This window comes from Calypte anna, chromosome 3 (genome assembly GCF_003957555.1).
Source record: "Calypte anna isolate BGI_N300 chromosome 3, bCalAnn1_v1.p, whole genome shotgun sequence".
In the NCBI taxonomy this organism is placed as follows: domain Eukaryota; kingdom Metazoa; phylum Chordata; class Aves; order Apodiformes; family Trochilidae; genus Calypte; species Calypte anna.
Window position 1 is genome coordinate 96,692,004 of NC_044246.1, and position 23,290 is coordinate 96,715,293.

At 34.5% G+C, this 23,290-nt stretch overlaps 1 protein-coding gene across 1 annotated transcript in view; it reads right to left on the reverse strand.

Moving 5' to 3' along the window:
- Positions 1-2,268: 2,268 nt before the first annotated feature.
- The window catches only part of PXDN (peroxidasin), an 83,744-nt gene continuing 62,722 nt past the window's right edge, over positions 2,269-23,290 (reverse strand). The window contains exons 17-23 of the mRNA XM_030448217.1: positions 20,395-21,898; positions 19,453-19,587; positions 17,409-17,617; positions 9,690-9,810; positions 7,145-7,277; positions 5,776-5,889; positions 2,269-5,165 (exon numbers count right to left, since the gene is read on the reverse strand). Of these exons, the coding sequence (XP_030304077.1) occupies positions 5,043-5,165; positions 5,776-5,889; positions 7,145-7,277; positions 9,690-9,810; positions 17,409-17,617; positions 19,453-19,587; positions 20,395-21,898 (2,339 nt within the window). The 3' untranslated portion in view covers positions 2,269-5,042. The remainder of the gene's footprint in view (positions 5,166-5,775; positions 5,890-7,144; positions 7,278-9,689; positions 9,811-17,408; positions 17,618-19,452; positions 19,588-20,394; positions 21,899-23,290) is intronic.

The following is a 23,290-nucleotide window of genomic DNA, read 5'->3' on the forward strand; positions in this document are numbered from 1 at the left end:
ATACTTTACTGAACCCCACACTGTAGATGAGAAATAGCATGAAAGGATAGCAAGTCTCTCTTTCTCCTGGCAATTTTATACTTGTATTATCCTGTATTTGCAAAACATTTAATCTGCTTTAGCTACATGACAACAGAATAATGTAGAATTTTTGAGAAAATTAGTCAAATATACCAACCATTTATACCTTATTTTAATTTCCAAACTAAAGCCAAGGAACAAAGAAAAATATTTTAGATCATGTTATGCCATACAATTTAGCAACAAAAAAAATATTTTGCAAAAAAAGTTAGGGTATGTCATTCCTTACAAAGGCAACTTTAATCATCTTGTAGCAAAATAGCTCTTAGCTGTAATCAACAGAAAGGAATAAAGTAAATTTACTTGGTTTGGTTCAATTTTAACTGAATCCTTCTCAACATATATCAGTGCAAGCCCTAATGTTTTATTCTAAACATCTAAACTTTTTGGTGGTGGGTTTTTTTTTTTAATTTTTGTTATTTGTGGGGTTTTGGTTTGGTTTGGTTTGGATGGGTTGTTGGTTTTTTTTCATTTCTGTAACTCTTAGCAAGCTTCTTGATGAGATGTAAATATTTGTATATTATCAAATTAGGTTAGGAAAAAATACGCATAAGGCTTTAAAAAAACACCTTTTTAAAAAAACCCATCTAAGTTATAGAAAAATGTATGCCAGTACTTTGTCAAACTTATTTTTCCTACATTTGGAAAAAAAATTCAAATTTTTATAGGAGAATGACTGAATACTACTCATCCTTTTGGAAGAGCAACAGGGTGTTTCAGCAGTCTAATGGAAAATACATATATCAATCTATTGCAGTTCTGCTTTTCTAGATTTGCTTAATGAAATACTAAGACAAACAATAGTGAGCACAGTCAACTCTGTGAGAGAAGCTAATATTGCTTCTGCAGGAGTTGAAGCTGTCTTTCATTAGGTACAAGGCACAGAGGAAATAATTACTTAGAAATAAGGTGCAATCAAAGGCTTGTGGAACATTGCTCAGTGCTTGAGTGAGAGAAAAATGGTTCTTACCAAGATAGTTGTTAGAAGATCATCCAAACACTTGAGTCAAAGTAGGAGAGCTGTGTAACCCCCCCCAGAAAAAGGAAGGAATAAGAACAATTAAGCAAGCTATATAGGCAGAGTGTGGAGCAAGGTAAAGAGGGGTGGGACATCAGGTGGTAAGGTAGGCAGATCAGATAGGCTGCAAACCTTGGAGTACTCAGCCAATGGGGAAACAAGGGAGGGATAACTCAGTCGGGTCTAGGGAATGAAAAGGTACAGTAAGTGCACCCACAGTTTGCCTACTCTCTGGGATACCCACTCTTGAAAGAAGATAAGTGAAATGTGCTTCCCTGAGGAATGTGTCTGAGCCTATGGTAATTGGCAGTATTGGCACTTCTCACAACTGCAACCTGAAAACAATTCTTAACTCTGCGTATTGGAGTCCATCTTTAACTCCTCCCTATTTCACTGTGAGGCAACTTAGAATTACATTAATTGCAACAATAATGTATCACAAAATGTTTTAATGTTTTAACTTATAAAGAAACAGATGAATTTCAGGTGAAACTTACAAAAGAAACAACTTAGTGACCTAGAGACCCAAACACCAACAAATGAGGAGAGTAACTCACCCTGTGTTCAGCTGTAATTCATATCCTGTGATGCAGAAACAAGATGAGGCAAATAAGAGAATCTCTTTTGCACAGGAGTCTCATTCTGAGCTGAGACTGAATAAACCTGGATTTCCATTTGTGAAAAGATATGAATAAAGAGTGAATGTAGAATCAAGGGCATTGGAAGGCAAGCCAAGACTGGATCTATTTGAAGATGTGAGGAAGTTAACAATCTGTCTAAGAGCAGGCTGTATGTATTCTGATGTTCTCATATAGAAAATGAAAAAACCTGTTCAGCACTGAGAGTTTTCAAATACACACTCATGCTAAGAAATACCTGTATTTTTAAATATAATTTCTGACTAAATGTGTATTTTTTTCCTATCACCTAAAACAGAACAGCGGATAGATAATTTCATTCCATGTGTCACAACATTTAAAGAACCTACTGAATCTACATGATTTATTTGCTCACTGTTTAATTCTGAGTCCTGATCATGACAATCCTGCATTAGATAAGTAATATGGACCTTTGATAAAAACCTTCACACACAAATCTTCAGCAAATAATCTAAACAATACACATATGAAGAAGAAATCATCTGGAATTTACTTGGAAATGTGGCCCATTTTATTTTAACTGAAAAGCTTTCATTATACAGTGCAAACAGTTCTTTGGTAAATTTACTGACTGAGAAAAACAACACTTTGTTTAAGGTAACACTAAAAAAGAAAATAAATATGTAAATTTTGCAACATATTACAGCAATATTCTCACAGTGGATAGCGAGGAAATGGTCATCTAGCCATTGGCCACTGCTTCAGAAAGTATAAAATCAATGCTGATTCTCCAGACACTCAAATAAAACTGAACTAGTAAAACCCACAACTGATTATATTTTAAACTGTGGATAAAGACCTGTTTTTTTCTGAATGGTTTATAATCAGACAGATGGCAAAAACTAACTCAATATTACATTTCTTTAAGCATATCCAGACTCCTAAGCCCATTTTATATACCATATGAATAAACAGTGAACAACAAAGAAAACCTCCCACTTTACTCTGGAGGCTGGAGAAAAGGAACAATTGGATATAAGGTACTATTTTATAATGTATAAATGGAAACTCTCTTCTCCTACAAGCAGAAACTTTGGGAAAGTTTATTTATATATAATTGGAATAAAAGAATGCAAGTAGTAATGAGCTGAATGTATTATTGCCTCGTTTAACTGTTTAGGCAGTTAAATTATATTTGGGTTAGCTCTGCAATCTTTCCTTTTTGAGGAATTCCTGCTATAGGTCACTGGGAGTTCCATCTCAGTTGGAATTACAGGACGAGACATGTGGTTTGGACTCAACAAAAGTCAACAAAATACCAGAGTATCAAAGAAATACAGGAATGACAGCTTTTAGGAACCATATGATACTCAAACATGTTCGCCACACAAAATTTCTAAACGCATTAACATAGAAAATTACATAAGTCAAAACATTGCATATAAAATCAATTAAAATATTCTTAAAAGTATAAATTGTAGTTCCATTGTGTACCTCTACCACACACCTTTAACTCACCACACACATATACATGTTTCTCCTACCATAGTATGTAGTAAGCTTTAAAGATATATCAAAGTTTGAATGTATGCCATGGTATCAGTTTATCAAATTAGAAATTATTAATGTTAGTAATGAGAGAAATTATGTGCCAAAATACTACAGTTGAACTCATATTGCTGTGCTAGGTTACTTTTTAAGACAAACATTTGATTTACCATGCAATAATTATGTATTCAGTCTGTTTGCATAATATGAAATATTCAAGATTAGAATGTTTAATTTTGTGCAGATTTCTTTGATACTCAAATCTCTAGTCCCTAAATCTGAACAAGAAACTTAGAAGCCATTGAACTATATTTCTACAGAAGAGGTTTGGTTCTCATTAGTCTCGACTTAGGACTTAAGGACAGGGCCATAAATTCTAACACATTAAGTATTAAGGGAGGGAATCAATTCTGAATAAACACAAAAAAGCTGTAAGATGAGGTATGATAGTTGTCCTTCACTGAATATAATATATAATTCCTGATAAAAACCATGGAGTTTGTACTCTAAGAAGTACACAACTTTGAAAAGCTAGTGTAGACATACACTCTATAAAGTTAAACATTTATTAAATGGCTATAGAGTCCATTGGAAAACTTTTAACATGAATGACGAAAATATTGAGGTAAATATATATATGCATTACATGAAACTGGAAAAAAACCTAAAAAATCAAATATCTTTTCAGAAAAAGTAGTCAATCCACAATTAATCATTATGCTTCATTTTGATGGTTTGGTTTTTTTTTCAACAAACAGTGCCACAATATAACCAGGAACACGTCCATTGACAATATGTACAATGAATCAACAGGAATCTTTGTATACAAAATGGCATGTGACATCTTTTCACATTTTCTAAACAGGGCCACATAAAGATGTGAACTGATCTGAGATCAAGAGAAGCATTCTTTAAAACTGGGCTGCATGGTCATGTTACAATGATTTAAAATAAGTGAAACAAACAAAGGAGTTGCCAAGCAATTACATATGTTTTGACAAAAAGGATTATGTTCAGTTTAAGATCAAATGCTACTCTGTTGTTTATGTTTTCCTAGAATGAGAAACACTGTCAATTACACCTGTAATATACCATCAGTTACTTTTCATATCTTCTAATAACATTTATTTATATTTCCTTACTAGTTCTAGATTTTTTGTGTTGAAATTTTTGATTAATTTTACTCCTTGAATTAATGAAAGGATGTTGAAAGGTGTCATGTAGTTTTCTTTGTTTCCTTGCAGGTCCACATGCAGTGTGGTTCAAGAGAACGTCCATGAACAGGTGGGATGGTAGAAACTGGCCCTCTACAGCATGGGTTTGGGCACAGTGACCTTGTGTTTTCTTCATCCTTGAATTTACTAAATAATAACGAAGAGCTAAATATCAAGTCAGGCTGGTACTGAAAAGGGAGAGTAAACTTTCAATGTTACTAATTAAAGATAGGAAACAAAGTGTTTATTTTTAGAGTAAGATTAAACTCAGTCATTTTGGATATATAAAACCACCTGACAATGTTCTTTTAAAGTAGCACCAGTTTGAGTTTGTCTAACCTGAGAAGTTTAACAGACAATTAAATTTGACCTGTTTGCTGTTTTCCCTTTTGTTAGTTTTTGCATTGTGGTTACCTTCTTGAGCAGAAAATAAAATACATTATATTATACAGTTACAGCACCATTACAAAGTTGTAAATCTTGATTTATTGCTGTTGTTAAGACTGTAGTTACCTGTTTTTGCCATCAGCAGGTATTGATATGATTTAAGGAATATGCACCCTAAATTCTTAAAAAGCAGACTTATGGCTCCTTTCTATTAATATTTTGTTTTAAGCAGACTGGACAGCAATCTCCTTTCACCTTCACAGGTGCTTCGCAGTCAGCTGGAGGGCATGATTCTACAAAACAGGTAATCTGACCAACCTGCATAAGGAAAAAAGTAACAAAATCAACACACTTAGAAACATTTTCCAGGCATAAATATGCTTTTCATTTTGTTGAAGACCATGCTGTGAATTATCCCTCTAAGATCATTAACTCCACATAGTTTATTTCAGCATAGACGGACACTAAGAAGGCTCTTTGTATTATCCTATCTTTAATGGAGTACTATACTAATTTATCTAATGTGCTGCCATGGAACTTTGGATACTGAGTAATGAAAATTTTTTTTACTTTTTTTAAAGTTTCAGTATGATAAAGAAAACAAAAATCTCACACTAAGATGTGTTTTGATTGATCTGTATGCATTTTAGTAGACTTAATCAATACTTATCTTACTTTGCAGCTAATTTTGCCAGTACAACTGTATTTGCATGTAGATGAAAATACAATTAATTATTTAAAGGCTGGATTGGAAACCAGTGTCATGGTCTGAGCATAGTTTTTGCACCAAATTAATCAAATTAATCAAAAGTCCATTAAAAAAAAGTAGTAATCACCCAGAAATTAGCAGTTAGGAAACTGGAACAGCTCTTTTAGAAACAGAACCTAACATAATTTATGTCTTAAAATGGATTTTCCATATACTTACTTTGCATTCACATACAGTACAAGGGTCCCTTTTCCAAGTTTCATTGCTGGAATATGATTTACCCTTCTCATCAGTGCAATCAGTTTTACTGAGGCGTGATTCAAGTTTTTTTATCTGAAAACATATTAAAAGTTAATAAGTGAATAAAAAAAAAAGTTTTTATTTGTGCAAGGTATTCTGTTTTTTATCTTATGCTAAATAATCCATAATAAATACTTGTCTGGGTTTTAATTCTCACTACTTAGTATCCATAATGCTAAAAGATTGCAAAAAGTTAATATGTACAGAAGCAACCCTTCAAAAGATAACTGAGACACATCTTTCCTACTATTGGAATACACAACTAGATCATGCAAAGGAAAGCAAACTACATTTGACATATATGGAAATACAAGTCCAGATTTCAAAATGTATGAGTGAAAGGAAAACTACTACTACTACTACTACTACTACTACTAATAATAATAATATTAATAATAATGTTTGCTTGTTTTTTTTACTATCTGTTTTCCTTAACAACGAAAAATGAAGTCATGTGAGCAGTTTATCTTATTGCTTGTGTGCTTCTTGGAATAGTTATTAGGAAGACACAATTTTCAACTGTCTCTCAGCCCTACTTAAATTAAATAAAGACAGAAGAACTGACTGAGATGTACTAAGTCTTAACACAGTGTTTTCCACTGTGAAATTGTGAGTACAACAATGCTTCATTAATACAATCAAAGATAGAATCAAGTTATTGTGTAAGAAAAAATAGATGATTCATATCTGTAATTTATATAGGAAAGCTGCTCTGGAGGAACTTAAGTATTCTAGGCAAACATTTTAGCCTACTTTGGATTTGTCTGCCCTTTATGGTACACATTTTTAAAACTAAATTCCACTATGGCTGAATTATTCTGAATAAAGAGTTTATTTATGCCACATCATAGAAGTCTTCTACAAATTATCTAGATCTCACCTATGTTTAGAGCTGTAGTCTGGCATATTACTTCTAAGAAAGACTACACTGTAATAATTGTTCACGTATATTCCATACATTTCAGATAGGAAAAGAAGATTTTACTAATTCTAAAAACTATTTTTTAGGAAAAGACTGACTCCTTGCTTAGTATAAAACAGTTACACAAGTCTTCAAGTTCAAAAGCCAAAAAGGGTCTAATCATAGCATATTTCAGTATGATTTCAAAAGAACATAGAAATAAAGAATAATAACACACCATGTTCTGTGTTGTGTTTTGTTTGAGATATTATGTGGTGGGTTTTTGCTGCAGTGGATGTCTAAATATTAAAAACATAAGAGGAATGATGTTAGGAAAACATTATGAATTAAATTTATAATTAGAAATTATCCATTACAGCACCTTACCTGGTTTCTGAGGCTTGAAATAGTTTTTTGCATTTCCAAAACAAATTCTTTGAAGTCATTCACAGCTGGCATGTTTGAATTTTCCTTAGATGTTGATGTGGCATTACGAAAATATTTACTCTGTTTCACAGAACTGCAAAAATGAATGCCAAGTCAGGTTATTGATCTAACTCATTTCTGTTTGGCTAGATATTTTAGAGCACTTCAAATAAAAATGTGAAAAGAAGAGCAACCAACAAACGTAGGAACTTCATGAAGCACAACAATACATGAGATAAGTCTCAGGTCATGTGAGATGTAGATTACTGTTAATATCACTAACAGTATGGATTTTCTCAACTTAGAAAAATTGGTACATATTTTATGCAAGGGAAAACACATATTTGTCACCTGTGACACTGTAAAGCATTGTCGTAAATTCACTGAGAAATCTCTTAAGCCTCCATTATGAAAGCAGACAAAAAGGAGTCTTAAAAAACATTCATTACTTCCAAACATGAAATTAACATTTCACATCCAGTTTCAATTTATTTCTCTATGTGGTCACTAGCAAAATGTGTGTATAAAGAAACATGGCTTTAAAAAGAAAAAAAAATTCATATATAAGTAAGAACTACTTTGAGATATGAAGATATTCCTGTTTTTAATTTTTAACAAAAAATTAAAATAATACTGATTAACATTCACAAGATCTAGAATCTTTTGTCTACAGCGCTTTCCAGATGATATCTGATAAGAGGTGTTATCAAAGTTATCAAGGGACTGTCCATAACTAATAATACATTATTTGGCACCACTCAAAACCCATGTATTCAATATCAAGGATAATGATAATTATTAAGTCATCTATTACATTAAGATCCTTGAATCCACAGAAGCATTTCTGTTTTGTTAGTGTGTCTTCTCTAGAGATAAGGAATACCCAAAGAATGAGCTGGCAAAGAAATCCTCTCATATATAATAGGGGTCCTGATTTATAATCTTTCTGCATAAATAAAAACAGCACTTATTGGCAGGTATTCAAGCTACTCAGCTCCCCATGGTTTTTCATCTAAATTAAAGAAAAAGAATTCTAAACAACATAATATGCCAAAATTCAAGTAAAGCAGCTGCTATTGTATAAAAAAGTTCAATCTTCCCCACTTGGTAAAGTTCTTGAAAATGAGAAGGTAAAAAAACAAGAAAAGTCGTCTCATCACAATACAACAATGAGCATGAGAACTGATGAGAATGTTAAAGAATTGCTTCAGATCTATTTAAGCTATAATAAAGTATTCTAAAATTATTATTTTGTAGTCCTTATTACTAATTTCACTGTTGTAGATTTACAGCAAATTCATGAAAACAAGATGCTTCTCAGATATAAGCATTTATTTTTTTCTCGCTTTTACTTTGATTTAATTTAACCCTTCTGCAGTTTTAGAATTTTGAGATTAGCGTCTTTTAAAAGTTAATAGTTTTGTTAAAAACTTCTAACTTGCAAAGACAGATAAAACATCCTTCTTCAATGATTACTTCAAAGGAACCTTGCTTTTTCTATTGTCTATAAGCAAGTTTATTTTCAGCTCGTGTCTTCACTTGTCTAAAATCTCAAACACATAAAGACTCTGTGACTTTAGGACATGTTCCTAACATTTAAGCGAAACATAATGTTTCTTATGTACTGTAATATCTGCATGAGTATTAGAAAATACTGAAATAAATTTACCTGTCTACATATCTTGATGATCTCTGAGGTCCCTTCCAACCCAGCCAATTCTATGATCTGTCTACCTGCCTTCCTTGCCAAAGTGAAAGTTGGTTGTCTCAGTCAAGTAGTTAATTTCATTTACCAAAAAAGCACATGATATACGATAAGAGCTATACTTCAAAAACAGTCTCAAATTCACTCATCAAGAAGGATCTTCAAAAGAAATGTTTGGTGTAAGTAGAACTTATTTCATTTCATTAATTCATAGTTAAATTTTGATTCCCTGGAAATTGCAGGGCCCTTGTGTTGTTGATTATTTGTGACTGACATTGTGATTTATTTCCTTGCTATAATTTTGAGCATTACGGATTTATCAACAACATTGTCAGTAGCACTGTAGTTCTCCATTCCTACTTTGAGTATTTCAGTACTAGAAGCAATCCTTACAAATTTTTATGCTAGTGTTACCTACACTTTATGTGACCTCCTACTTCTGCAAGCAGACCTGGAAGTGCTGACGAGGCAAGGAAGCAATTTAGTTACTGCAGGAACAGTAGGAATGGGGGATTCTGATTCCCCCAAGTTATTTTTCGTTATTGAATTTTTTTCATGACAAGCACAGGAAGGACAAAATCACTGTGTTGTGTCACTCACAAATGGTGTTACACAAAGTTGAGTTTGAAAAAAAAAAAAAGGGGGCTTTTCTGTTAGCGTTTATGCAGAAGTGTAAGAATGGAATATATCCATCCTAAACTTGAAACAGCAGACACTGGAAGAAAAGTATTATTCACTTACAAAGAAATTATGAGTTCCATTCCATTTTGAAAATAATCCCTCCAAAAAAAGAAATCTTACCTTACTGCTTTGGATATTTTCATGTTCTTCAAGGGCTTGTCCTCCTGAAAGCTGTAATCAAGCGAACGTCTTCCCCGAAAGTGATATGAAAATGCATTAAACTGTCCTCTAGTTCTACAGTCTGAAATTAGACAAGATATGATATGTTAGAAACTAAAGTATAATTCAACAGTTCTAATATTATTATGGTTTTACAAGGTCTTTTGAATTGGCAAAGGTAAATCTGATCCTTCCAGAATCAGTGTGATGACAGATGAATATGTGTCCCAGCAATACAACATTTAACCCATCTGGATGCAGAGAATTTGATTATTCACCAATTATCTTTTAGGTATGAAACAGAAGAATAAAGATTATTTTCAAGAATAAATCAGTGTTATTTTAACTATTCTTCTCAGTTCTGAAATTTCCAGTCTCATGGCTTTCAGTACTTTTCTGGTTTTGGAATGGAGTAGTTACTCACAGATGTAAATAGTGACAGAAAAAACAGCCTGGTGCTTCCTCATCTATTAAAGGCGTTAGTATTTTGTATTTTTGGCATCTGAATTAAATCTTGGAGAACATTTGCAGGCACAGTCTACTGGTTGACCAGCCCTATTTCCAAATTTGAGTGATTTGAACGTATCACCAGTCACTTAAGACACTGAGACATTTCCCACTGCACAGTGAAATCTCAAGCGTGAGCATAATCATGATAGAAATCTTGTCCTAACATCCTCTAAGGATGTCTTCACAGGATGAAGTATGTCTTTCCTTCAGTACACTCTATTTAGCCTTCCAAAGACAGTATTTGGAAAGAGTCCCATTTTATATAAGAAAAGGAAAACAAAACAAAAACTGAGCAGCACTTTGGACAGGAGACAGAGAGAAAATAGAACTTTTTCTCATTTCTGTTCACAGAAGCTTTAAAACAAAAAGTTGAAATTGGCCAAGCTGCAGCAGGAACCCATTAGCATGTTCAGCTGTTAGAGGCAAAGAATCTGCTAAGAAAACAGAAAGGAAAGATGAAATACAGAATCCCATGGACGTATCCCAGCTGAGTCTGGTATTAGCAGAAAGAGCCATGAAGGAAACTGAAGAGGAGAAGAAGCGATTTCCCCTAATTTTTCTCTTAACTTGTACCAGAACAAATCCATTTTATAATATATTTCTCTGGAATTTAGAAGTAGATAGATCCAATACCTAAGGTCTTAGCACAAATTATTGCAGAAGTTTCTATTAAATAAAAGAGCCTCAAAATACAGTTAAACTGAAGAGAAACAAATATAAAGTTGCTCTGTGATTATACAAAAATAAGGATCTTGGACTACTTTTAATTGTATTGGACTTTTACTTAAATTATTACAATTTACCTGTTAGAAAAAAGTTAATATGTTAATGGCTTTACATCAATTTAAATAGAGGAAAACAAAAGACTGACCAGACCAAAAATAACAAAAGTACTGACAGATTTTCAGTTCAAAATCAATACCTACACATCATTCTTGAACACTATCCATCCTTTCCTTCTCTTTTCTCACAGCTTGTCCCATTCTTAAGCCGATTTATTACCTTTCTCCTATAACAACAGCATCACCAAAAAACTAGATTATATTTACTGCCAACATGTTGTTCATTCTTCTTTTGTGTTCTACTGTTTCTCACACAATCTTCCTGCTGCACACTCAGAAATTAAGCTCTTTCAGATAGGAACAGACTTCTGTGTCTGCAAGATGCTTGGCATGAAGGCATTTTTGGTCACTCTTAGACAAAGGTCTAAAATCCCTGGTAAATATGAGAATCATATATTCAGTGGCAGCTTTGAGTACCTGATATTTTAGTACCTGAGCTTTGACCTGATATTTCTGTATTATTTAAAGATTCAAATATATCATCTTAGCAAATTAACTACTTTTGTTCATTCTTGGTTTCAAGTGTCTCAAAGCAATCTAAGAATATTTTTTTACTGACAATGTTTTCTTCCAGAAACTAGATACTGTTACACTGCAAGTGTCAAGAAAAGCTATTTGGGTATGGAAGACATTATCACATCTTCAGAAAATCCCTTTTTTTTCCCTCAAGGTTTTGAAAATCCACCTACAAGGCAAATTGCCTACAAAAAACCCGCTGATATTTGTAAGTATAGAGCTCTCTCAATTCCCACTGAAACACCTCTCAAAATCTTGGTTAAGGAGAATTAATCTAAGAGCAGGTTAAAAAAACAAACAACCAAACTTGAGAAACTAAGGGACTGTGTGGAAAAGTACATACGTAATGTAACTATGGCTTCTATTTGTTAATACTTCAGTTCCCTGAGATTTATTGTAGTGAATTACAGTGGAGCTATGGGAACAAAAAAAGGGAGATGAAACACTAAAAATGTCTGAAATGTCAAAATGTTTTTATGAGTAGATGTTTTCACAAAGCAGCTACTCAAAGATTACACAATATAGGAAAAGACTTTCCATTCCAAATGAAGCCTTAACTCAAAATAAATAATTTTGTTATTGCTTAATAGGTCACATCTCTCCCCATGATACTGCACCTTTTAATTTCTTCTGTTGAATAATTTTTTTCCAAAAATAATAAATTAAATAACAACCAAAAAATGTAATACCTTGATCTAAAATCTGACAGTAACCCACTGTTTGTTTATACAAATTCACTTTGTATAAACATTATTTAAACATCTGGACAAAAATTATGGTGTAGAAGGTAGAAAATAGTGACAACTCAGACTGTAACCTCCCCACTGACACACCAGGGAATTCTAATGTGAAAGATGTTCTCTGTATTCGACCTCAAAGCTCACTGATGTTTCCAAAACCAGAAAGCTCAGACATAATTTGGAAGAAATACAGATAACTTCTAGAACATGACTACATAAATTTTTAAGATATGGGTAATGATAGCCTAAAGTAATTAAAAAACATATGTCTTCATGGTCTGAATAAGTTTTGGATGGCCTGCAGGAAGATAAAGGAAAACCATGAGGTTGACACCAAATCAAATCCAAACACACCAGCCAAAAAATTTAACAGATCTAGTTAGGAAGTTTTTCAGGTAAAACCCATGCATCTTTAGGAATATAATTATCAATGATCAGTGAAAATAAATATATTCAGACAGACTGAAAATCCAAAGATATTTGGAAATTTGAAAAAGAATGTTGCTCAGAACTGACATTAGTTAGATTGTGAAGGTATCAGAACCACAGAATCATGAAGACTGGGAAAGACCTCTAGGATCATCAAGTCCAACCATGAACTCAATGCCACCATGCACACTAAACCATGTGCCAGAGTGCCACATCTACATGGTTTTTGGACATGTCCAGGAATGGCGACTCCACCACTTCAGCAGTTCACAGGAAAGAAGAAAATCCTCCAGCTGCCTAATTTTGCAGAAATCACCAAGACTCATTCAGTAGGATGCCTTCCTACCCATGTTTCCTTTACAGTCAGCGAAAATTGGCATAGAAAGACACCACAAGATGCTGTCCTCTCAAGGCATCTCTTTCTCTCCTGCCTGCAGCAGGACTTGAGCAGGCTGGGAACTGACACTTGCGGACTCATTCAGGAGTCTGGGTCTAAACACAGTGAATGACAGATTGTTGCTTCCCTGTCACTTTTAACTAGGGATGGCAAATGAAACCCCTGGCAGAAAAGATGAAGCAATATCAAAGATTTAGACTTTTTATTTTAAGTTTATCAATTACAACTGTATTCTACTGATCTGGAAGAGGAAAAATATTTCTGTTTTGGATAAAATAAAAATACTGATATACTTTAAATAAAATGTGTAATCTTACAGAAATGCTAGACTATATTAAATGTACTTCTATTGCAAGAAAAAGTTATGAAGTCCTTAAATTTACAGATCATGGAACTTTATTTTATTAGCTTGGCAGAGTCTGAATAGTCACTAAGCTCATAGACACTGTCTTTAAATGGAAATTTAAACATAAAAAGACATTTGAATGTAGAAAACAAAAATAAACATGACACACTAGAAGCAAATGTTCAGGCATGAACTGTATCATTTTGGTACTTCAGAGAGTACTTTGTAAGCCATTTCCATTGTCACAAAAGATCTTGAATTTTCACACTGAGATTGCTGTTAACATGTTAAAATATCAGTCTTCAACAGCATTTAGTGCTTATCCCAGTGTTGCTTAGTATTTTCACTGAAGATGAAAGGGCATAATTCAAAGCTCATAATAAAATGTACCAGATGCACTACGAGTGCATCTCCTAGTGAATAAGTACAATTGTTAAAACAAATACATGATGTCTTTCTAGAAGCACTTCTAGAAGCTTAAATCAAAGAGATTAAAGCAGTCAGTCAGTACAGAAGCAATACATGACATAATTGTTGGTCTCATCTTAAAACGCAGGACTTCATGAATATAGGTCCAGCCTGCTGGAAGACCATGTGTAAATTCACTCAGGTTAACAGTGAGTCTTCATTCTTCTGCCAAAATTCAGTAGGATTTAAACATGTTTAATCATAATTTGTATAAGACTGCTGTCCTGAATTAAACAAAAGAAGAAAAATATCTGATACATTGGTTGTTAACTGGGAATAAGATAAGAAAAATCATCTTGAATCAGTTTATGCTTATGCAGATAACTTGCATCTTATCTGAATCACTTCTTCCTGGGTCATAGACATAAGGCAAAAAGCCTACAAATTTTTCATTTCAACTTAGCAAAAAAACAAGTGTGAAACATCTAAACCCTCACATGGGAAAATATTTCCAATTTATATATTTGGAGTAAAACCATTATTCCATTTGAGTCAATATGTCTTTGTACCTAATTTCTAGTAATTTTTTTAAACATAATTCGTATCACAAAAATATCTGGCATAACCACAGCAGTCAGGTTATATTTGAAGGAAGAGAGGTTTTGGGCTCAGAACTCAGATACAAACTCAGATAGACTAATCACGGAAGCATGCACTGAGTACTAAAACTATTTTTTAATTATTTTTTTTTCCACTAGAGCCTGAAAAAACCACCAAAGTCTCTTGTGTGGAAAATTTGAGCATGGTTGCTTTTTCTCTCAAGAGAAAACCTGCAGTAAATCTGCAGCAATTCCTTACTATCTCTGACAAAAGAAAGAAAGGTATAAAATAAAATAAACCAGAAGAAAAAATTGTATACCACAGTTCACTTTCTATTTCCCACTATAAAGCAGTAATTCTGCTGTATGTTTAATTAACAGAAATCTAATCTGATATTGTTATTATAAAAAGGAATAATGCTCTGCTTTATAAAAAATAAATTCCTCAAGAAATCTAAGAAGTACCTTTTTGTAACGAAGACATTCTTCTATTCTTCATATGGAAAAGTAAACTTTAGCTTAGGAAAATGTTAATTATAAAATAATCAGAAATTTTTGAGATGTGGAGAAATGTTTTGGGGTTTTTTTCTTTTAATAATAAATTCAAAGAAACAAAAAACCCAAAATGTATTAACTTAAAGGAAATGCAGCTCCTGAATGTGCTGTGTATGGCCCCCCCCACTGCAGTAGAGTAGTTGTGAGTCCCTACTGTCATAGTATGAATTTTTTTTTTTTTAGTTTAATTGCTTAAACCTGGATTTCCACAGAAAAAGTCACACCTATTCATCCGTGCAAGAAAGCAGTTCAAGCCATGCATGCTTCATTCTTTCTTCATTAACCTCTGCACAGACTTCATAGGAGTTCAGAAGAAGGGGATACATATAGGAAATTTTTAAAAGAACATCAGTTATTTACCCTTTCTTTTTCTTGGCAATTGTCTAATCGTACTGTATCCAGTAGTAACCTGGCTGTAACATTCTTGAATGAAAATACAAGCTAGGCTGTTGAATGGCTGCATACTCTAAACACTTTCCAAAGATAACATCTGCTCTAGAAGGCTCAATGATAACATAATATTTAGAGAATCAACACATAATTTCTCAGAGCAGCTTTACAGTATTTCCAAATTGATATAATGAATGTCTTTGTGAGACTGTTGAGCTTTGTGAACCGTGGCAAAGTGAAATTTCCTTCAACTAATAGAGTATGATTTATTTGGTTATTGTAAAGCAGTGATAATTGATTTTCTGTCAATGCTTCTGGCATATGCAAGGGTTATTTTGAAGAGATTCTGGAAGACTTTATAGTAAAATTACAATGTGTCAACCATATCTAGAGTTTTATGAGCTATTATAATCTATTTGGGAATGACAAACCTGGAAAAATTGTTTTAAAAAGTCTGAATATCTTAAAACAAAATGGTAAAAATTAGAATTATACCAGAAAGAAATTATATCTGGAGGAAGTTGTTCAAGATCTCATTGAAAACTGAAGTATTTATTTCTCCTTGTCTCATAAAGGTAACTGATGTTTTCAACCAAATTTTCCAAGGAGGAATTTTCTTCAACAGTGGTCTATTACTTAAAGAGATGTTTACTGGACAAGAGAATACAGTAGTCATTTTAAAAGCTAAACTGTGCAACATCTTTGAATAGTGCATTTTATCTATTTTATTTCAGTTCTAATGATACCTGAGTATGTTCTCATCATAAGGTCACACGAGTTAGAATCCTTCCTCAGTATTTACTCTGTCTGTAAAAGCTTGAAGGGATACATCCTCCATCACTTTATCCTTTAAATACTGATTTAGATTCTGAGCTATATCATTAAAGGACTCTGTCATTTGGGGCAATGCTATCTCACCAGTTACATGAGAACCAGTGGAACAGTCTGTCAGAACCACAATCCACCGCTTCTTTATTCATACATATCTTTTGGCAGAATATTGAACAGCATACTTAGCAGTAGTAAACTCAAGAGAAACAGAAGTTAAAAGATGATGAAGTGAGATCTAGATACCTTTCACCAGGAAATTTACGAGATTCTGGTATTGAAATATATACTCATATCATAATTGTAGGATTATAAAATTGCAAGACTTTAATGATCATTAGCTGATGATCTAAGAAGAGCATGTTTTTTTCAGTTAGCAATTTGTTTGATAGTATTTCCTAGATAATCAGGGCTCCACAGAGAAGTTCCCAAAACTCTTGAATATATTTTTTCAACCAATGCATACTGTTTGAGTTTTATCAATAGAAAAGGATAACACTGTCAAGGAGACCTTAATAAAGAGGGACCAATGGACTCTGAATTATTTTGTTTTAAATGCTACTGGAAATCCACTCATTCTGTAAATCCATATGATTCAGAAGATCATCTTGGCAAGGTTCTTCTAATTATGTTTCAGATGTGGTGAAACCTGATGTGACAATGGCTAAAAAGAGGACATGCAAAAAAAAATCTGTATGTCACATGGAAGCCACCATACAGGCTACCATGCAACATGGGATTCGCAGTGTCCTGTGCTTCCCTGAGTTAAGTGAACCTTATTTCTGAAGGAAAAAAAAGTTTATTTCTGAAGAAAAAAAATTACCCTACTGTTCTAACTTTTGAAGGCGGTGTCAATGATCAAGAGTATTTTTTCATGAAAGGGAGAAAACAGGAAAAGAGTGATCTTGGCCATGCAATGCTCAAATCTATCCTATGTTCAGAATGTGCCTATTTAACATATACTAGGAAATGATCATTCACTTAGCGGTGGTTGTGCTCCAGAGTTGAGTTTGTAACACCTTAACAAAAACTGAAAAGCGGGCAAATATCTTCTAAAATAAAATGAACAGACACTAAATTAAGTGCACATTAATATGCCCAAATCCACCTCCATACAGACCTTCACAGCAATCTTGCCACATCCTGAGGTCCAGTTTAGGAATATCTTCACAGCTACTATATCCATGTGGGAATTCTGCTACCTTAAAGACATCATGTTGTACCCTGGTTATGTTGTCACCATTGTCACACAAAACTCTGGCAAGAGATGTCTGCTTGATCTGAGTGAGCTGAGCAGGTGTGAACACACCTGGGTTCTCATACCATAACCTGTAATCTCACAGAAAAAACAAGTTTGATAGTGAAAAAAAACCAAACCAAACCAAAACATGCTGTTTTTCAGAGGTACTGCAATACTGTATTCAGAATGAAATTAATTATTCCATAAATCCTGATCTCATCTTTACACTGTATCCAACAATTTCACAGCTTAATTTTTCGCAGATTTTATGTAAGAATTTTTTTTTACAAAACCTTACAAAAAGACTTGTTATTTATCATATATACAGAAAAAGCCTTTATACTTAGTTATTCTATAACTACATAAAGCAAATAACATTTGATAAAATGAATAAAATCTAATTTCCTAATTCTTCCTGTTTTCTTTTCACTAGGATGAGAAACACTAGTTTCAGTCTTTCTACTCTCATTTAATGCAAAAACAGGGTTCTAGGTCACACATCATGCTTGTCCTGGTTTGGGCCAGGATAAAGGTGATTTTCTGTCTTGTACTTTTTGCTTTTAGCTAAGTCTCTTGTAAGTAGTTGCATTTGCTGAAATTAACAGCAAGTTTCTCAGCCAGTGTGTGTTTCTAGGATTGATAACACTTGATGTTTATAGTTACTGCTAGAGACTGGTGTGCAGAGCCAAGGACACTGCTCAGCTCTGAGGAAAACATTTTACCATCCAGGAGGAGTAAAGAGGTCCCACCTGAGCCCTCCTTTGGGGAGGAACAGACAAGATAGATGCCAGAATTGACCAAACAGAGTATTCCATCCCATATACGTCACACTCAGTATAAATTTGAGGCATCACGAGGGCCAAGCCAGATTTCCAGACTTCTGGATTTCCTGATTTCCCTTCTTCCTTTCCTTCACCCGGCATCCTGGAAGGATCCCGTCTGTTCATCTGCCTGTGGTCCTGATCCGTGCCAGCCCATATCTGTGTGTTCCTGCCTCCGGTTCCCGACTGCTGCCGACTACAAGAGTCCAGCCTGGACTTTCCCAGGGCTGCCCTGCAGCCTCGGTGGTGATGTGAGAGTTATTGGGGGAATGTGGTTTCCATTTTCCTGTATATTTGTATATATTTAGTAATTTTTCCTATTTATCATTACTGTTCATTAAAGTTGTGTAGTTTAGTTTCCAACCCATAAGTCTCTCTCCCTTATTCTCTCTCCTTTCTTTATCAAGGAGGAGAGAGACATTAATAGAGAGCGTCTGTTATTCGGTTTAATTGCCGGGCCAGTGTTAAACCGTGACAATGCTAAAATGAGGGAAATGTTGATCTTCAGGTTCTGAACAAGTGAGCTGAAAGTACGCAAAGGAGATCTCACTGCTGTAATAAAAGCTTTCAGGTACTGAGAAATTGCTCATAATGTGCATAAAAAGTAATTTAAAAACAATTATAAAATTGTGCTCTTTGGGATAACTTGTCTGATTTTAATTTTGGTACAGACTGCTGACACTGAAATACCTATAATGCTTATGTATGCAGAGTTGTAATTTTCCAACCTATGCATAAGTAACAGAGATGGTGAAAGTGTCCCTACCACAACTCCTTTGCTAATAAAATTTAAAAAAAAAAATGAGAAGAGATGAATAGCATTCACTTTTCAGGAAGGTGAGTGACTTGAATAACCAGTAAAAGGAAACTCAGCATATGGTGGCTGTTGTGCTTTTCAGAGATGAAGTATGACATATTCCCCATAAAAAGTAACAGGATTAAAAAATAAATTATCACAGCTACTTACAATGTTTTAAACCTGTATTCTTCATCTGTTCAATTATATATTGAAATCATAAGTGAAAATATAATGCATTGTGATTTAGAAACAAGATCATGAGGCTCATATTAAGCAACCTTAATTTAAAATTATTTTAATGTACCTGTCTCCATCCCGAATACGCCTAAACTGTGTGCTTAGCAAACACATTAATGTTGGCCCCAGTCGGCTCCCTGGAACTAAGTCTTCTACCATTAAAGCAGGAAATAGATCTATGTTCAGTGGGGAACCATACAACCTACAAACAGAAAACACAAATATTTAATATAAAATATTTTACATTAACAAAAGAAGCAGCAAGTTGTAAAACTAAGGGTAAGAGATATGAACAATTCACAGAAAAATGACAGTGACAATGGTACGTCTTTTGTGAACAACCTGTGGGTGTAAATGCAAGAAATCCTGCAATGCAGGTTTCATATATGAGTAACATCACAGGGGTCTGAAGGTCTACCCCACAATTTTCTTTTTCTTAGTAGCTTTTTCCTGATTTCTGGGAATGGTTTCTTTTTCAACAGCTTTTGTGCCTCTCTACACACTTTTTCTTTTACCATAGCTGAGATTAATAGCTTGATTTTGTGTAGATAAGCTAGAGGTGGCAGGTAACTGGAGATTTATTTTCAAATACCAGTGCTCTAAAGAAGAACAGATTACTGGTAGTGAAGGGCATCCATATGAAAATACAGTGAACAAAATTCCTGCTTATTTTAGTGTGTGGGTTGGATCAAACTGAACATGTAAATACTTCCATGAGACTGATGCTAAGTATGACCTTACACTGGAATAACATTCACACTTAACAGCATTTGTAACACCAGACATCTAAAACTGATAATTTCACAAAAATATACTGTATATATTAATTTATTCTTCATAGAAATGTAAAAGTAGAGAAACACATGGGAATTTTCTGCATCTGTTTCCTGGTACAGAAAGAATTCCTTAAAAAAAACCAAAACCTTTACTCCTCCTAGATAAGACATTTAGCAAATAATTTTGCATGCACATTTAGATAATTTATTGTTTTTCTTCACCTCAGGCTCACCTGCTAAGTTTCTCCCTGATTTCAGGATTCTTAATTTCATTTTTCAGATCTTCAAAAGTCTGAGCTGAAGAAAGATTACAGTAAACTCTAAAATCATGGTAGGGAGGAATTCCATGATCTCTGCCTCTCTGAATATTCATAGCTGCCAGATCTAAAGCCACAGTACGTGCCATGGAGAAGAGTCTTTCTGTTAATTCTGTATTGAGTAATTGTGATGGGACACGCATCTTACCAGCAACACCAAACAATCCCCTTAGAAGTGGATCAATGCCTCCTTCATTTACAATCCGAAATGGAGAGAAGAATGCCTTATGAAGAGGTAGATGGCCTTGTGGAATAGGTTCAAAGTTTTCATCCAGTCGATACAGAAAAGGATTAATGAGTGTGTGACCAAACCTAAAAGCGGCAGTTGCAAACTCATTAGTTATTCCAGAATTAACACTAGGATCATAACCCTTATATTCTCCAAGCATCTTCATGCCTACCTCTCCAAAGATCTTAGGTAGCCAGTGGCTAAATGTTATGTGTTGCATTTCTGCACCAACAATTTTGCGTGTTTCATGATATATTGTGTCACCATCCCAGTGTGGATTGAGTTTCAGTAGCTCTGTGGCAATTCTGTTGTGTTCTCTAAACCACAAGGTGTGGATACTGGTAAGACCCAGCTGTTCATTAGAACGCTGATCACCGGCTAAAAAGCAGGGAATTGGGCTCTCATTTTCATCTCTCATACATTCTGTTGGTGGCCCAGTAGCAAATGGAAGAAGTGGCTTGCCAGATCTCTGTACGATGCCCTGTCTCAAAAGACCCCTTTGACTCGCCAAGTCTCTGATTTCTAGTGCTTCATGGTCTGAACTGCCATACACATTGGATGCATCTATGTATGAAGTCAGCTGGTTGATCTGTTCTCGTGGGTACACAGAATTCATCAGGAGGGACGTCATCCCACTGCCACAAACCGGGCTGGAGCGAACGAAAAACATGCAGCGGGCACCGTTCCGAACTCTGGGATCGTTTGGCGGTATCATGATCGAAAAGCACGGAGGATCATTAGTACAAACTGAGCTGCAATGCTGACCATCTGAAAACCTGGCCTCACTTAGGGCAGCCACGGTGAGGTCCAGGTCATGGTCAAGAAACTGACCCCACTGCATGAGCATGTGAGTGTACTGGTCATCTGGAGTTATTGTTTCTGTTCCGATCAGAGTAGTGGAAACCAAGCGAGGCATTGGGAGTGGGTAGCCATTAGAGAGCCTCCTGGGTTCAATGCCCCGAGGCAAATTAAATCCATTTTCGTAGACTGACTTCAACAGACGTTCGAAGGCTGTCAGAGAAGCACCCCACATGGGGTGCTGAAGGTTGTTGCATGTTCCATCGTGTGTCCTATACTTCTGGTGGAAGCACATATCTGAGCAGTTGTTTACTCGTCGGTGAGCTGTGCAGCCTGAGAGATTTGCTATCAGATTCAGGTACTGTGGGGATACAAGGTCATTATAGTGATAACCTGAAATTAAAAGAGAGACAGAGAAAATTCAAATCAAAAATTTCATAAACTCATGGACCCCACAGATCACAAATTTATTTGGAATGTAATTTAACGATACTTCATTTTCCACCAGATTAAGTTTAGGTAATGTTGAAAAAGAACAACAATAATCAAATATGTATATTGGAGTTTTAGGTCATTTAAGCAACAACCATTACTAGGCCAGGAGTAGAATTTTTAAAAATTGTGACGTTTGTCAATTTAAGTACCCCTTTTACAAAACATTTACAAAAGAAGCTAATTTCTTATTTGTACATTTCAGACAGAAGAGATATTTTCAGAAATAAAAACCTCATAATTCGAAAAATGGGAAACTTTTCCCCATGTCAGTAAAAGCATTTAAAAAACTGTCAGTAACATTTACAAAGATTTCAAGGCTGTATATTTTGCGACTTGAAAATTGGCTGAATGTTACTATTTTGTTTCGCTTTATTACAGTGAAGCTTTAAGAATTTTAAGAAAAAAATTCTAGAAAAACCACAAAAGAAAATACCCACTGTTGCTACAGCTAAACAGAAGGGTGATCTGTAGGACATATGGTGTGGAATAATTCACATTCACATTACCCAGGACTAATTTCTAAAGAAAACTGGGTTTTGTGCAACACTCTGCAATCCACACCATTCACCTCTGGGGCTACAGCACATCACTTTCCTGCATTTTTTTCTCAGTTAACAGAAAAATAATATATACAAAATATATACTGTTAATTCATTAGAATAATGCTTTTATAACTTCAAACTAAGGCTACATGTTGCTGATCTCTGCTGGGGTACGATGGCATGTGCAAGGACTGAAGACTGTAACAAGCCCCCCTGGTAAAGTGCTGAGTGACTGCCAATTGCAGAATACTCAGTCTGCCTACTAGATGTCATTCTAAAAGGGATTTAAGAAATATTTGGACTTCATTTCAGGAAAAAAAAAAAACAACATTAATTTGGGCTACACCTACATTAGGCACTTGTGTAGAGCAACAGAAATATGTCTGCAGAGTGAAATTTTTGATGTTGAGAATGACATCCTTATTATATCTGTTGTGCAACAGGAAAACGTTTACTTCAGAAAAACTTTATTTTGTTCTCCTGGACTAAATGTGGCCCTGTACCATATTTTTCATTTGATTTGAAAAGTATCCACATTGCCCAAGACCATACCACAACTCACACCAAAGCACAGTAAGTGGGGACCACTGGGAGATTCATTATGAATGAGTCTTGCTGATCCAAACACAGGCACAGCTTGAGACATGAATGGTTCTCCAGTGTGGATGAGTGAGGTTCCAGGATCGAGGAAAGAGTCCTGGAAGTGGAGTATTTGGCACTCCAGGAGCCATCATACACAGCCATGGCT